The sequence below is a fragment of the Podarcis melisellensis genome, assembly GCF_964234715.1.
Source record: "Podarcis melisellensis genome assembly, chromosome: 8".
Taxonomy (NCBI): domain Eukaryota; kingdom Metazoa; phylum Chordata; class Lepidosauria; order Squamata; family Lacertidae; genus Podarcis; species Podarcis melisellensis.
The window spans coordinates 21,821,770-21,838,442 of NC_138540.1; the positions used below are offsets into that span (position 1 = coordinate 21,821,770).

General features: G+C 40.4%; 1 protein-coding gene across 8 annotated transcripts in view; it reads right to left on the reverse strand.

Annotated features, from left to right (window-relative positions):
- Positions 1 to 16,673, reverse strand: part of GNB1 (G protein subunit beta 1) — a 68,413-nt gene that overhangs the window by 8,930 nt on the left and 42,810 nt on the right. For all 8 annotated transcript variants that reach the window (XM_081923808.1, XM_081923805.1, XM_081923806.1 and 5 more), the window contains 5 exons: positions 16,118 to 16,225; positions 10,903 to 10,941; positions 8,017 to 8,123; positions 6,458 to 6,521; positions 1,894 to 2,056 (listed from right to left, as the gene is read on the reverse strand). In XM_081923808.1, coding sequence (XP_081779934.1) covers positions 1,894 to 2,056; positions 6,458 to 6,521; positions 8,017 to 8,123; positions 10,903 to 10,941; positions 16,118 to 16,174 — 430 coding nt within the window. In that variant the 5' untranslated portion in view covers positions 16,175 to 16,225. The remainder of the gene's footprint in view (positions 1 to 1,893; positions 2,057 to 6,457; positions 6,522 to 8,016; positions 8,124 to 10,902; positions 10,942 to 16,117; positions 16,226 to 16,673) is intronic.

The window sequence follows — 16,673 nt, forward strand, 5'->3', positions numbered from 1 at the left end:
AAAAATCCCATCACAACAGCTATTCACTCTTTTTCTCTTTTGCCTCCTACGAAGAGCTTTTTTTGTGAACATGATTTGCCTGCATTATCAAAACTGCCAAGAATCAGTTTTAACTGCTCATAGGTACCTATAATAGCACAGAGTTCCTATGAAGCAGCTAAAAGACGATGCAAGAAATGCACCACAAACACCAGTTTGAATACGGCATTTGTTATTCATTACATTAAATTGAGAGTTCTGAACACTTTGGCTTTGCTGGATTATAAATAACTATTCATTGCCGAGTAACCTTAGTTCCCCTCTGTGAGCAGTTTTCAGAGAGCTCCCTTTAGCCTGTATCAGTAAAGCCTTGCAGCGGTGGAAAGCCAGCAAGACACAGAGCCCGCCTGAGGTTTCCTCTTAAGAACTGTTAAAGGTTTTTCCGGAGCCAAGCTGGCAACCTCTGGAGGAAGAGGCCTCTGCGCTTGGCCGCACCTTGAGATTTTGTTCTTTTACAGAAACAAAAGACGGCGTAAAAATGTGACATAGCTCGGGGAGAGGTGGCGGGGGGAGGGGGCAGGAATCTGTAACCTTGCAAGATGGAATTCCTCCTGAGCCAGTTCTCTTCTGCAGCTCATCTGATGTATTACTACTAATTTCAGGAGCAAACTGAAACTTTGTGGGGGCTTCACCGAATGTTACATATTGTGCCCATTTGCATAAACGTACACCAAGGAGCACCAGTGTCTAAGTAAAGGCAGGAAACTCAATTCCAAAGTCCACACAGGCAATACATCAACACCAGAGGACTCAGCATATCTAAGAGACTAGCTCTTTTGCAATCTCCCTCTGCTGTCCAGATGAACATCTACACCATGAAGCAGCTACACAATTATTCCCCTTTCTAGGGAATTCTGGGAACTGTAGTTTGAGGGAGGAGTAGGCATCTTCAACACAGAATTCTCAGACCTCTCAATAAATTACTGCACTCAGGATTCCCTGGAAGTAGTCATGCCAGTTAGCTGGCACACAAACCATTTAGCTCATAGTGGAAAAATGGGCATAGAGCAGCACACACACAGACCAACTAAAGCCTGATGAAAGTTCCAATAATTTGGAACTTTTTCCAAAGTGAAAAACATATGCTCAGTCTTTAGAAGACAATACATCAGGATTTTAATCTATTAAATAAAGGAACCTGTCAGAATGGTACTGGAAAATAAGGAAACAAAATGCTTAAGCACCTATCATAATGTTTGCTACATAAAGATTATTTTTAGTTTATATAGTGTTGGATGTGGCAATGTTTGCTTTTTTTAAAAGACCAGGTTTGGGAGGAATGTCTAGACAACAAGATTTACAGAAGACAAGGGAAACCATTAATGCTTTTTAGTAACGTAACTGCCCGTAAAACTATGGATTTATTGCTAAATTTGTCCCCTAGCTTTTGTGTTTTTGTTTTTTAAGGTGAAAATGTGAGGAGGGGGAAGGTGGCAGAAATAAATATCACTAGGTTGGTGAAAGCCATGTGTCACGCACAAGCAAGATGTAAGTCTTTCAAGAGATGCCACCGGGGGGGGGGGGGAGAGAGACACTGTTTAAAAAGACATGTTGCAGGCATGTTGTAGAGCAGGGGTCAGCAAACTTTTTCAGCAGGGGGCCGGTCCACTGTCCCTCAGACCTTGTGGGGGGCCAAGCTATATTTTGGATTTTTTTTTTGAAAGAATTCCTATGCCCCACAAATAACCCAGAGATACATTTTAAATAAAAGGACACATTCTACTCATGTAAAAACACACTGATTCCCAGACCATCCGCAGGCCAGATTTAGAAGGCGATTGGGCCAGATCTGACCCTGGGGCCTTAGTTTGCCTACCCATGTTGTAGAGCTAACTGAAGCAAAAACACACTCACCTGTATGGCCAGCCAGTTCACGGCTTACACGTACATTGCCTTCACGTGTTTTCAGGTTGTAAATGGAACAAATGTTATCAAGACCACCGCAGGCCACATAGTTTCCAGATGGAGCATATGCGCAAGTCATTACCCAGGATGAACGCAGGGGAATAGCATGAACCTAGAATGGGAAAAAAAGAGGGGGTAAAGCTGCCATTTTGTTACATTCCTTGCCCATTATTAAGAGGTAAAGAAAGGTGGCCAACCCAGGCTGTAGATTTATTTTCCTTTGCTAACAGTTAAATGCAGTGTAGTGGGAGAGAAACAGATCTGACTTTGGGGCGGGGAATAACCCACCAGAAAATTCTCCTGCAGAAACCCCACTGAAACAAAAGCAGACCTGTGCAAAAGGTTACATGCTCCAGAATAAATATTACTTGTCAATTTGTATACTGCATTCCAACATTTGCAGAACATCCTTAAAAACCTTTTTAAAACAATACAAGAGGCAGTGAACCTCTAAAGATTGCTGGGAAACAACAGCAGGAAAGGAATATTTCCATCATGTCCTGCTTGTCGGCTTCCCATAGGCGTCTGGTTGGCCAATGTGGGGAACAGGGCGTTGGCCTACATGGGTCTTTGGTGTGATCCAGCAGGCTCTTCTTGTGTCTCTTACTAGACAGAAACCTGTCTGTAAGAAATAGCTACATGCAGTAGAAGTTTACAAGAAACAGAACCCTAAGCTCTATGTTCACATGGTGGTTGCAAAGACGATTTGATGGAGGTTTCAAATTGTCTAGCCAAGGCCCTATTTTGGAGCCTGCATCCATTATTGAAAAATTTCCCATTCCCAGCCATCAATATCACATTTTCAGAAGCCCAGGCTTCTGTGCTTTTTTTCCAATCCCAACTACATATTATCATAGTCTGCATTTGAAATTTATTTTGCCTTCAACAACGGTAACATTTCCACATTTCAAGTCTAAGCTTTTGCAACTCTGCTTAATTCTACCTTTTCTCATCAAAACCTTCCCATCTTTCATGCTTATAAGCTCCATGAGGCAGGGCTGCTGCATTTATTTGTGTGCCCCTGAGATTTACTATGAAATAAAGTCCTTGAAGTTGTTGTTTTTTTAACATTTTCTCTTTTAGGGATTAAAAGAAGAAAGAAATCAAGACCCAGCACATGTTAGTTGAGCACGTCACTGCAATAGGTGTGATGCTTCATTACTAAAAATACAGCTATTTAATCACCAAAGAATATATCCCCTCCCTGACAGCCAATGAAATGCCTCAAAGTGGTTGCTCATAAACGCATCACTGGAAGAGGGCACTTTTTTACGGGCATCTTCTTTGTTAGGACCACCATCACATCCAGCACAAGTGCAAGACTGCTTAGCTACAGCAGTGTCGCTAGAGATATATTTAGACATGACTTCGTATGTGTAATCTAGCCAAAGACTTATAAAAATACTAATCTAAAACTACATTCTGGTTATTGCAGAACTGTCATCCAATTTCCTGGATTTGATTAATACCCTTTACTGACAAAAGTCTCCTTATCCCTTTTTGGCAGGGCAGGGGGAGCAAGGGGGCGAGAGATAAATAGGACAATAGCCTGTAATTTGACAACAGGACTATGGTAAGTTTCCCATCTCGGAACGTTTGATCTTCTTGGAGGTATGCAATTATGCTTGATCACACGGGAGGACAAATACTGGGGAACTGCATAGTCACTTGACTTTCATAATACTGTCTTGAAGCATGTGGATGGCATGAGCAAATATAGAATACAGTGGTACCTCGGGTTAAGAACTTAATTCGTTCTGGAGGTCCGTTCTTAACCTGAAAATGTTCTTAACCTGAAGCACCACTTTAGCTAATGGGGCCTCCCGCTGCTGCCATGCCGCCAGAGCACGATTTCTGTTCTCACCCTGAAGCAAAGTTCTTAACCTGAGGTACTATTTCTGGGTTAACGGAGTCTGTTACCTGAAGTGTATGTAACCTGAGGTACCACTGTATGCGGGGGGGCAAGTGTTCATTTCTCCCCCGTCCCTGCCCACTGAAACAGGAATGTGTAATGCAGATTAGTTACCTCATTACAATCATAGCCACAGGATAATTTTTCTCAGGGGTTCTGATCTGCTGTAAGTGACTGTAGCAAGTTATTGCAGACCAATTAATGCAGCGCCCCAGAAATTCAAAAAATGGTATCTGCTGCTAACTATTGCCCACAGGTGCCAAGAGAGCAGGGCAACTACAGATGGGGGGGGGGGAAGCAACAGAGTTCTCTAAGCCCTCTTCTGTTTCCACCACCGTTTTTACCCTTGGGAGGTTACTAGTGGCAAAGTGGTTGCTCTATCATTTGCAAGGGCAACAGCAAGGAGCTGGTTAGCTCTTCTATATAGCAACAGCTTAAATAAGAACTGCCTCATGCAAACCATTAGGAATTCTGAAGGGTCTCCCCTAGTGAATGGCCCTGTTGCTACACTAATTTCTGGCATTTTGGTTCCAAAAGTTGTAGAACTAAAGGTAAAGCTTTTTCTACTTAAAATCTCACGAGCCCCTAATCCTTAGGCATTAAGGTGGCACTGGGTGTCCATTGCTCAGGTTTTCAAGCCTTTGACCCAATGAACTCCAGGTATGTGCAACTCATCAAAATGTATGTTTCTGCATTTATAGAATTTGACTAAGGTTTTTGCCCCTGATGACAAATGCAAGCTTAGATGCCAAACATTTTATTCCCTGCACTTTAGCAGCCAATGAGGTCAAGCTAAATGTAGGGACAGTGATTTCCCAGTCCAATATAGTTAAATCCACTGTTACGTGGACTTTGTATTGTTCCTTGAAAAGAATTCCCAGAGATCACTCCAAGTCAGCACTGTCCAAAGGTTGCAGCCACACCCTATGCCAGAAAAAAACAAAGATGAATCTGACAGTATCAGGATACCAATTCCACCCTCATTGTGTTCACCAAGGAATGAGGAACAGTATATACACAGTTTTTGCCAAGCACCCGAGGTCTACATTAGACTTACTCAGGACCCTGGCCTCTCAATTTGCCAGTACAGTGGTGCCCCGCAAGACGAATGCCTCGCAAGACAGAAAACTCGCTAGACGAAAGAGTTTTCCGTTTTGGAGGTGCTTCGCAAAACGAATTTCCTATGGGCTTGCTTCGCAAGACGAAAATGTCTTGCGAGTTCCTGCGGGTCCCCCCCCTTTTTCTAAGCCACTTATCCGCTAAGCCAATAAGCCGCTAAAAGCGCTAATCCGCTAAGCTGTCAATGGGCTTGCTTCGCAAGACGAAAAAACCGCTAGACGAAGAGACTCGCAGAACGGATTCTTTTCGTCTTGCGAGGCACCATTGTATTGGTGAGCAAGGAAGAAATCCCCAGAAGCATAATCAGTATAGGGGTTAGGGAACACATTGGCTAACTTATTATGCACAGGTGTGGATACACATGGGTGTATCAGCCTTTTTTCATGCGTGGAAAGGCTACCACATCTGCCTTGGGCCAAAGTCACAAAGTGGTCAACAGGTCAATCTCCATCCTCAAATGACATTCAAAGGTCATCAAGTTTGGTCATGCTGAATTATCCCCTCCATATATGGGCCCTACAACAGGTGCTATAAAGAGTTATTCATTTCTATTTGTTTTGGGGTTCATGTTCTTGAAATGACATATTAGACAACCTCTTTGCTGTCTATTCCTCCACCTTCCAAGAATGGGAAGCTGGGTGTAGAGCAGACAGATCCATCCATTGTGCATTTCACCTATGCAACTTCCCACATTAACTCTTAGGTACACTTTTTGATTTCTCCTTCCTGCCCCTCTATTTTTTCTTTGTAACTACTATTAAATTGTTGACAACTATTTTTTTGTTAATGATTTCCTTTTTCTTTTTTAATTCATAAACAATTTCTATGCTGGAGTAAATTCCTGTAACTGGAATGCTTTTCATCTCAAGGAAGGTCGTAACAATCCCACCCCATCCCCTGGTTTAGCCTTGCCTTCTTCCATTTGTCAGCTTCATTCCCTGCTGATGAGAATATCACTTCATGGTTAAGTCCAACTTTCTGTTCTGTTCATAAATCACTACAGTGCTTGCTTTCTCTTTTCAGTACCCATATAACTAAATGCAAAATCACTTAGTGTTTAACCACTGTTAAAGGTGTTAAGCCTGTTCTAATCAAGATCCATGTCACATGCAACTGCACCCAGGATGCCAAGGCTAATCTTGAGTATCCCCATCAGTTTTCACTATAAAGGCCAGAACCACAGAAGCTATTCTTTGCCCCACACAGCTTATGTCTCTAAGAAAACAAACCCGCTACTTAGCTTCTTTCTTCTCATCTCCGAAAGAGGGGGGAGGGGGTGGACGGGACCCTGAGCTATTACTTTAGTCTATAATTAGTCTATATTTGCCCCTCCATCGGATCCTTCTTTCACAGAATAAAACAAAAGCCGAACAAAAATACACAATCTGAAGGATTCGTTTTATTAGCGTTCTTCCTGTAGTTTGCTTTTCCTCCCTTAGCCAAGTTGGAATTAAGTCATTGAACCTTATTAATTGCTCTCACCTTGTTTGTGGTGTAGCTGTCCCAAATGATAAGCTTGCCATCCTGTGATGCACTAACGAGAAGCCTGGAAGGGCAGGTTAGGGAAAAGAGATAAAAAGTTAAATGTAAACAAAGCATACATCAGAAGTGCAGGAAGACAAATTACATTGGACTACATTAGTCTTCATCAATTCGACAGTATATTTTGATAGCAAAATGCTTTACTCTCGTTATCATCTAAAGCTGCCATTGAAAGTCCTTTTTACATATTGAGAAACTGAGGCAGCGGGATCTGCCCAAAGTCATCCAGAGAGTCCATGATAGAGTAAATATTTCAGCCCACTGATCAATGGACTGAACTGGCTCTCATTGTGAATGTTTCCAATGTAACACATATCCTACGAAACTGTAGTAATGGAAGCAACAGACAGAATTCAACTGGAAGTGACATACTTCCTCTAGTGTACCATCTTCCCAGGTCTTTTCTATTCTTAAGGATAGATCTAGGGTTCTGTAAGGTGCTTAAGAGTAGTGCAGATTATTTAACTTGAACAAACAAGCTCAAGTGAATTAATAAGATTGCTTTCATTAGATTAAAGCCCTCTCCCCCCCATCAGCTTCTGCTGATTTAATCACTATTAACTATGAGCACACAAATCCACTATATACAAATATTTAATTTAAAAAAAAAATTATGAGAACATTGATTGTGCTCTGGCAATCCATGACAACAGCATATTCACTCTGCTCACTGCCAGCTTTGGATCTCTGAATATTTAGAAGTGTGAGAGCTTCAGAAATATTATTTTGAAATAATTTTAGAGCAGCCATAAGGCATTTTCTATCTGTATTTCTTCCACGCAAGGAGAAACCAACATATGAAAATGGATTTCAGTTTTGCTGCCGTCATAGATGAACAAATGTTATTAGTTTTCAGTGTTGCTCAATTCCTTTGGTACTAGACTAGGGCAATAGAATTATGAAATTCCCTATGAAGTAACTGCCTGTACTTTTACACACAAGACTAAGTGGTGGTGCTAGTGGGAAATCTCTCCTGCTAGGCAAACATATGGCCCTTCAGAACCTTGCCTATGTAAAATGTACATGTATCCCTTGTACAGCTGTGTAAAATGTACATCTATGTCTTGGGTAAAAGGAAACACATTTTGGGGGTAAAAGTGACATCTTCAAGTGGGAATCCCAAAAATGCCAAGGTTATATTTTAGGTCTGCCAGGGCTGTTGGAAGGTAGAAACTGGCAGTCAGATACACACACACACACACACACACACACACACACGTGTTGTTGTTGCAACTGCAATCTCTGGACTTAGTTATCCCTTGTTATCTTTGCCTTCCTCATTTCACCCTCCCGCCACTAGTTTATTTCCTCTCCCTCCACCTGTCTACAGTCTGCTTCTTAAATTCCTTCAAGCAAGGACCAGTCATTTATTTATACATTTTTATCCCACCTTTCCTCCAAGGGGCTCAAAGTAGCATACATCGTCCCGTCCCCCCCAATCATTAGGCTGAGAGGTTGTGACCAACTCAAGACGGTCCTTCTGCAGTGCAGGAACTCACCTGGAATCAGTGCCCCAGTGCATTGCATAAATTTTAGCCAAGTGTCCCCGCAGTGTTCTTCTAGTGCGCATCTGAATACGACCCACTGGATCAATGTTGGCTGTGATCTAAATTGGAGGTTAATTGTGCATATTTATAACTGCCAGCTGCAAATGCATTTCCTGACTGAAGAAGCATTAACTGAAACTACTCTCTCTTACTGAATTTCTTTCCCTGTTGCACCAAAGAACTTGACCAAAACACCTTACTAGCTGCTTTGAAAGGTGCTTACTACTGCTTCTTCCCAAACAAGCTTGTCATTTCAAACTTCTAGTATAAGCATAATTTATCAGAGGTGGGCAACCTGGGAACCTCTGGATGTTGCTGGACAACATTCCATCATCTGACTATAGGTTATACCGGACAGGGCTGGTGGAAACTGGGAGCCAGCAACATAGGGAAAGGCACAGATTACCCAGTTCAGAATTATCACAGAACTGAAAGACAACTTGCAGGGTTATTTTTTTTAAGCAGAAAAGTACTCGCATTTCCACTGCTTCGTTTTTCACTGTCTGCTTTCTGACTTACTTAAGGACTGTTATAAATCCAGATGATTCTAACTCTTACATAGCAAAATTAGATCTACTGGTACTGACTTGGAACTCTTGTATAATTCAAGTGAGCAATATATTCATTGTAATATTCAAAACAGATTAAGGGACATTGAAAAACAAAACATTAAGTCAGCTGTAAATAAAATTTGCTTCCCCAACTTCTATGGTTTAAATACAACAGATAACAGGGTCACTTATAAAGTATTTCAAAATTAATAATTCCAGTCCAACACAGCGCTTTTATGTTAGCTCGACTGAATGTTTTCCCCTCAGCTTTTGTCAAGGGCAGATATTTAAACATCCCCAGAAACAACAGGCATTGTGGGTGTTCTTTCATCATCCCTTTTTCTGGAACCATATTATTTTGGTTTTGTATATTAGCCATACATTCACACTCCTACCTAGCAATGGAGGCTATCATTTCATGCATCTTGACAGAAGTGACCTCTGACTTCATGCCATAAGGCAGCCTTCCCCAACCTGGTGCCCTTGAGCTCACAATCATTCCTGATAGCTGCAGTCCAAAACATCAGAGAGCACCATGTTGGGAAAGACTGCCATAAGGGTTTTTAAAACCCTGCTACAGGTTTTGTCTAAAATAATCTTTTAGAGAATTCTTTGTTGTCTAAAATAATCGTATCTTCTAGGAAAACACTAGTAAAAGGGAGGTAAATGCCTTCAACACATTTCCCTGTACTGTGGCCAATTAAATTTAAGGCTTCTCTGTAGCATACTGCAGTGAAGCCAGAAAAGTTTGTAGCACAGCCCACTTAAAAAAATTGTCTGCATATTTGTTCTGTCTCCATGTAACACAATTATTTAGCCAAAGGACACAGGCAAAGAATTCCTGCTTCCTCTTGAAATCTGTCAAGGCAGCTTAGTAGGGTACAGGCCGCTTTCCGGATTTAGAATTCCTTCATAATTGCCTTCCTCTGCTGTATGTCAGGTCTTAGAAGCTCCCTCCCTGTCCCCATAGTCTACGTTAGAGCATATATAAAAGACTGTTCATTCAGCATTTTTTGGCAACTGTTAAACATGAATGATTCCCCATAAATTGTGCTAAAAAGAATGTCTTGCAGTTCACATCACTTTGAGTCAACATTAGCAGTGGAAGCAAATAACGGGCATCTCCTTCCTCTACTCACACACCATTATTTTGAGGTCCCATCTAATTTCTGTATTTTAAAAGTTGTTTTTAACATTGTGCAAATGTGGTTTAATAATTAAGTTATGTTTTAATTGTTGTAACCCACCCTGGGGCCCTAAAGTTAATTGAATAATCATAATAATCGTGTCATTTAACTTCAGATTCTGGCCAAAAAGCTTCAGAAGGACAAGCAATAGGAAGCCGAATTCAAATTGGGAACATTAGTTGTTGTTGGCTCCTTTTTATGTGTGGGCAGCTTGCCCCACTGGCTGCAAGAGGTCTAATGTACTTTGATTTTTTGACCTCTTCTTCAAAAATCTGAAGACTAACAAACTTAATGCTGGGAAAGGCAACAGATGGCCAAGCAATGCTTATAACATTAGACATACTGAAGGCTACATCTAAAGGACAAAGCCCAGCATAAGCAAGAAGGTGAAGCTTCTTATTAAGGTGCTGCAAGGCTCTTTGTTGCTTTTGTTGCAATGGACCAACACAACTACCTTTCTGGATGTCTTCTGCTTTACACACCCTCTGATGCTGAATAGAAAAAGCACTTCAAGGCAATAGTTGTTGGTCCATCATCACATGCCAGGCATTTTGGGACAGCATCTGTGAACTGGATGCAACTCCTTAAGCACCGCAGATTAAAAGGGGGACGCTGCAGGACTCCAACCACCCTCCCCGGCATGAATCTTCCATGATTGCTAACCAGTGTTTACAGTCAAATCAGTTTTGAAACAAGCTTCAATCCTGTGCATACCCAGGTTAGCAATAATCAGGGTTAAAGCTTGCACTAATGTAAGCCTCAGCCATGTTTTAAGTCCTCCAGGAGAAAGCACAAAGGGAATGAGACTGAGAATGTGATGTAGTTATAAAATTGAGAGCATTCCATATAAATCAGACAGGTGACAGCGATAAATGAGGATGATTTAAGGAAGCTTTCTGTGGTAAGTATAGCATCTGCTGCCAAGAAAACCGAAATGGTCATCATACAGCAACCTTTCAAAGAAAACATTCCTATTAAACCAAGTTGAAATACCTCAGCTTTGTCCTTCATATAAGCAATTTTTGGGTTGTTTGTTTTATAAAAAAAGTTTTATAACACCAAGATACTTTTGACTACATGTTCACTGAGCATCCACCTACCTGGGCCAACGTAGCATCAGCACATGCTTTCCTAGCATCCTGAAAAAAAGGAGAATTAAGAGTGTCAGAAAAATGGAATATGTTCATTGACATGACTTGCTCCTAAGCTACTATCTACTTATATGAATAGATTTCACAAGGTGCTGAAAAATGAAGAAACTGGGATGACCCAGTACATGTGTCTCAAAGGAGGATCTTATAATCCACAAGTAATTTAGAAAATAAATTATATTAAATCTGGATGTACATCTCTCTCTCACTATCAAACTGTGGAAGTAAAATTAGGGTGACAAAATAAGCACTAAGATCTCATAAAGCTAAGTAGGATTTTTTTTTAAAAAAAATTGAAACCCCTTTCTCTGGGCACAGACCCAAACCTGTGTGTGTGTGTGTGTGTGTGTGTGTGTGTTTTAATTTAAAAAACCAGCCTTCTGCTGTAAGTAGCCAATTACAGCCACTGGAGAACTCCATTACTGATTTTAAAGCAGCTAACAGAGATTTAAAACTAGTAGTACCTCTTAACTGACTAAAGGATCAGGCAGCAAGTGATGTATCCATCAATACATCAGTAACGAAGTTGTGATGCTTTACAACAGGGGTTGAGAACCTGTTTCAGCCTGAGCATTAATTATCCTTGTGGGTAAATCTCTGGGGGTTGCATGCTGGTGGTGAGCTTGTCCATCCCACCCCCTCCATTAACCCATTCAATCCCCACTCACACACAGTCATTTAAACCTCCCTTTCTCTTATCTCTTTTTTATTCCTACCCTTATCTCCCTTTCTCCAGCAAATGGCTTAGAAAAAAGGCAGCATTTCAGGAATGGGACCTGTTTTCCTAAGCCTAATGGGGCATACCAGAACAGGGATTTTCCAGGGGTGGCAGTGTAGGGGGCCATTCTGAGAGAGCCACATCCTCCCCCTAAAAATCATGCATGGCTTAACTGGCTGTAGATCCTCCAACCCTACCCTACAGCCAGTCACCATAAAACTATTTTCAAATAAATGAACTAGAAGTACTATTGTGAAATACACCTGAGAATTCTCACCACATATATCATTACAAAAATCATGTGAAGTAGAAGAAGCTTCATTTTTATTTATTTATTACAGACGGGAGGAGCAGGGGGCCAAGGGTGCTTTCCCCCAAGGCCCCTCAAAATCAGCTGCTTTGAATCTTACTTTGCTTTCCCACTCTCACTGCAGCCATGTAAATGCCAAGTAGGAAGACTTGTTTTAACACGTGTTTTTTCATCATAATTATTTTAAAAGGACTTGAAATTTACAAAGCACAGCACAAATATTAAATACAAGACAGTCCCAGCCTGCAGGCTTACAATCTAATAGACAACACAGAAGAGAAAAATAAATAGGTGAAGCCAGGCACTAATTTCAAGTTACTTAGAATGGAAATGGTTGAGGGAAAGGAACAGAAGTGGCTTTCGTTCTACTGATCTCACAGCCATGGCAGTGAAGTGTCCCCCAACCCCATCTCTCCCTCTGCTGCAGCCTGGTGGAGAGGAGTAAAATATAGAAAGCCTCCAGGTTTTAATGCCACTCTCATGTTGTCTGTGACACAGGAAATTATTAAGTGCTCAGATTCAAACTGGGTTGTATAGGGACACATGTGACATAAACAGCTGGGAGTAGAGGGAGAGACTACCAGTTAGGAAGTGTAATTGACTAGCAAGACTGCACAGAGATAATGAACACAATCTACAGCAGATTTCCAGTGCACCAGCAAGTATGCCCTTTCACAAATTCCTAAGTTCAGTGGGGTTTGCATAGGAGTTCACTATAATGTGTGTCAACAGTTAGGTTAGATAGCGCTTCTCAATAATAATAAAAGGGTGGTGAAGAGCCTTAGAAATGTCTGCTGTACTGTAGCTTCTCAATACACCTCTTGCTGTGCAGTGTATTTGTTCTTATTTTAAACAAGAGAGCCACACAGGAAAGCAAGATACAGAAAGTCTCCTTGCTGAAGCCAAAACCTTTCATTTTTGTTTAAAGAAATTTAGAATTAATGAAGGCAGAAAGACATGGATATTAATTTCTTTAACTAGTTATGTATACAGTGGCTAGATAATTTGTGAGTTGTCCCACAACAGTCTTTTATACTGATATATTTAACATTAAGCTATTTTATTTAGTTTAGGAAGGATGTGGGGGAGGGATGATACAATGGGTGGAATTCCATGTCACGCTATTACAAATGTTCCATTTGCAAAAGCTTTTTCAGCTTGCCAGATGGAGCAATCTCCCCTTCCCTTCTCCACGGTTTCAGAGTTTCTCCCACCCACCCTCCAGCCAATTTCGGAATTATGGGGCAGGGGAGGGAAAGTCAGAGGTTCCACTGACAGGCCACATTAGGTGAACCCTGCCCAATGATTATGCAGGCTGCTTCTGAGAAAATACTCAAGGTCTAGCTCATAGTTTGTTAAGAAAACAGTCCTAATGAGCATCTTCATTAAGGATTTGAGGAGCTTTTTTTTAAAAAAGCAACCGCCTAAAAATGCAGCTTGCAATCAACATAAGAAAAACTGTAATAAATGTACTCAAAGGATTCTAATGATGAGCAATTTGTTGCCAATGTTATGCAATGGGGTGCTGCATTCATATATGGGAAGTCCATTTTCAAAATCTTGGATACTTTTAAGACACCCATCCATACATCACACTGCCCAGAAAAAAACAGAACTTCTCCTATTCCTCTACTATTACTTCTATTGAAAACTGTTCCAAATTAGGCAATTTGGAACCTAGTCTGCCTCAATTATCTAACTCCTTGTTGCAAATCATGGAACTAGGTATACATCTATGTGCAGCATAATAGATGCCTGCCCATATATATTACTGGTAGGAAGCTATTTCAGTGCTTTGGTAATCTGCTCGAGTTAACCTCCAAGGCACACAGACACAGCACAACTCATAAGAGGATTTCCCAAACAGGTAAGCAGTGTTCTGCTCTTAATCACTCGACCAAGAACTGAACTACATATAACTGAACCTTTAGGAGAAAGTAGAGTATAAAAGTAAACACAATGAACTCAGCATTCAGTGTGTAACCCCACCTTTAATGCAAACATAGACAAATGCACATGAAGAGCTGGGAAGTCTATGGTGCCATCTCCCTTTTGGAGGGATTCCAGTGAAGGGGTCAAAATGAGGCTAATTATGCTTCTCTTGACTTCTTGTTCACCACAGTCAGTTTCAAGAGCTTAATTCCAGTTTTGTAAAACCCCTGACTACTTTTGTTTACACAAAGTGTGTTTGGTCAGAAGTTGTTTGTTATTTACACTATTGTGGCTGTCCAAAGTCTTGTTTCACAATATACCTGTACAAAATTATGCATACATTGTTTTAATTCTGTGTTTAATAGTGTATTCAATGTAGCTCTACTGGTTATTGACATATACATACACACTTTCTCAACCTAAAATGAGATTGCCTCAGTTTTAAGCAAAACCGCATACACTATGCATCCAACAAAAGCTCAGGTATACGTGACCTAAAACTTTTATGCCAGGTCAACTGAATGATCTACTTTTATTATTTGTGTAAGCTTTCAACCAGAAGGAAAGAAATATATTTTTTTCATGTAAAGAAGCTTGATGTGCCTTGACTGAAAGTAATGCTTTTTTCAAACTTCTGGAGGGCTTTGTGAGGGTTTGGCCATGAAAAATGACTAATAAATAACTTTTAAAAATAAGTTTATTAGTCACTTTTCAAGGCCAATCCCTCACAAAGCCATGTAGAGAGGGAGAGAAAAACAGTAGAATCTCAAAAGGTGCATAAGGGATACCGAATGAGATCATCAAAATTGCCTTTAGAAAAAGTAAAAACAGTAAAAAGGTCTTAATGAAGGCCTTATTGAGTGCCGGAATTGAAGTTAATATTGCCCCCCCTTCAGAGCACAGCATATGAAAATTATCACCTTGGAATAAGTAAAATAAAGGGTTTGCAGGAAAAAGGAAAATGAAATTTAATCTCTGCCTTCTACTACTTAAGAACTTTTCCAACATGATGCAGTTATTTGTCCACAGAGAAGCAAGAGATAACAATTATATAGCACATATGTGCTTCCACATATGTTACCTCAGTAACCACCATACTAAGATCAGTCAGTATATCACAATAAATGACTAGAAACTGTGTTGACAGCAGCTTGCCTAAACTGATGGCAGAGATGAGAAATGAGCCTGGGGTTTTGTAGCACACAGCTCAGTCTCATGGTTGCTTTCCTCAGAAAGAAATGCCAAGTAGGAACAAGCAAAAGTTTGTTTTCTGGAATAAACATACAGCTGTGCAACACCATTATTTTTATATGTGGTGGTTAAGTTATTTTGACACTGAGTTAATGTGATGGCCTGAAATGTTCAGCTGCTTTGGGAAAGAAGTGTGTAGTCCAGCTTCTGTATCGGAGAAAGAAGAAAGCCAAGATGGCACAGGGGAGTTTCAACCCTGGCAGGGAACTTCTGCCAGCTGCGGCTCCTACTGCCCCTGCATGATTCTTACCTAGAAACCATAAAGGGAAACTGAAGATGAAGAAAGTGGACGGTGTAAAGGATGAATCTTACGAATGAGTTAGTAGAAACCTGGAGCTGAAGAACTGGCTAGTTGCTTCTTTTTTTATAAGGTTGCTGTTGTCTGGAGGGTTTCTGTGTAGTCCCTCTTCTTTTACACAGAAAGAAGCCAGATTATACTAGCCTCTGAAATGAATGGTATTAGGCTATAAGTCTCAAGACTATAAATCGCTGTGCATGCCACATGCTTTTTTCCTTCACTGGAAGCTAACAAACAAGTTTGGAAATTTATGCCATACTATAGCACAGTAAAGTAGCACTTTGAGATGGGTCAGCATAAGTAGTTAATGCCAAATGGCAACATGAGAGGCACTGAAAATGTACCACCATAGAGCAGTTTTTAAGTGCCATCTTTATGTGTTTTGTGGTTATATTTATTCTTAATGTTGCTTAAATTTCTTTATTATACATTTATTTGTTTTGTTAATCACCTGGGAAGCTTCAGCTGAGATGTGGCTTAGAAATCTTTTATATAAAAGAAAAGCTCTTTATTTTAAAATAGCAGCTCTTTTAAATAAAACAAGTAAGTTGTTTTAAAATCCCCCCTACCACACAGATTAATTTGAGAGAGAACGCATGCACCCAAACATCCAGAACAGGTGAGAAAGGCAAGACCTTTAGTCTATAATACTTACTCTGATTTGGTTTTTCAGTTGCTCCGCCTCCTGGCGTAACTGGTCAAGTTCACTCATCTTCCCGTACTAAAGGTGTGCTTCTATAACACCTCTCAGATGCTCAAAAATCTGGGAGAAAAGTAAAAACAATGTGAAGTCAATTGAACCTTTTTTAAAAAGAAAAACATTTTAAGTAACTATGTTATTTACAATTAAGCTAATATACATAAAATAGTCATAAATAAAAGCAAACACCAACAGCACATTAAATAATTAGCTTAACATAAGTATCCTTACAAAGTGCAGTCATATGCATGTTTATTCAGAAGTAGGCCCAATTAAGTGCAGCCTTCATCTACGTTTTTTAAAGACTGTTTATGTAACTTTAGGTCATAGCTAGGGTGGAGTATGCACTCCGCATTAAACTTAAACACACGTGGATCCAAGGTAATCAAAATTCTATGCTAAGTAAAGCTCAGCCCTACAGAGTACATAAATCGTGCCAATCTGCATGTTTCTCATAATTTGCATAAGTTATTCTGGTTTTCATATTCATGGGGAGGGACAAGGAATGATG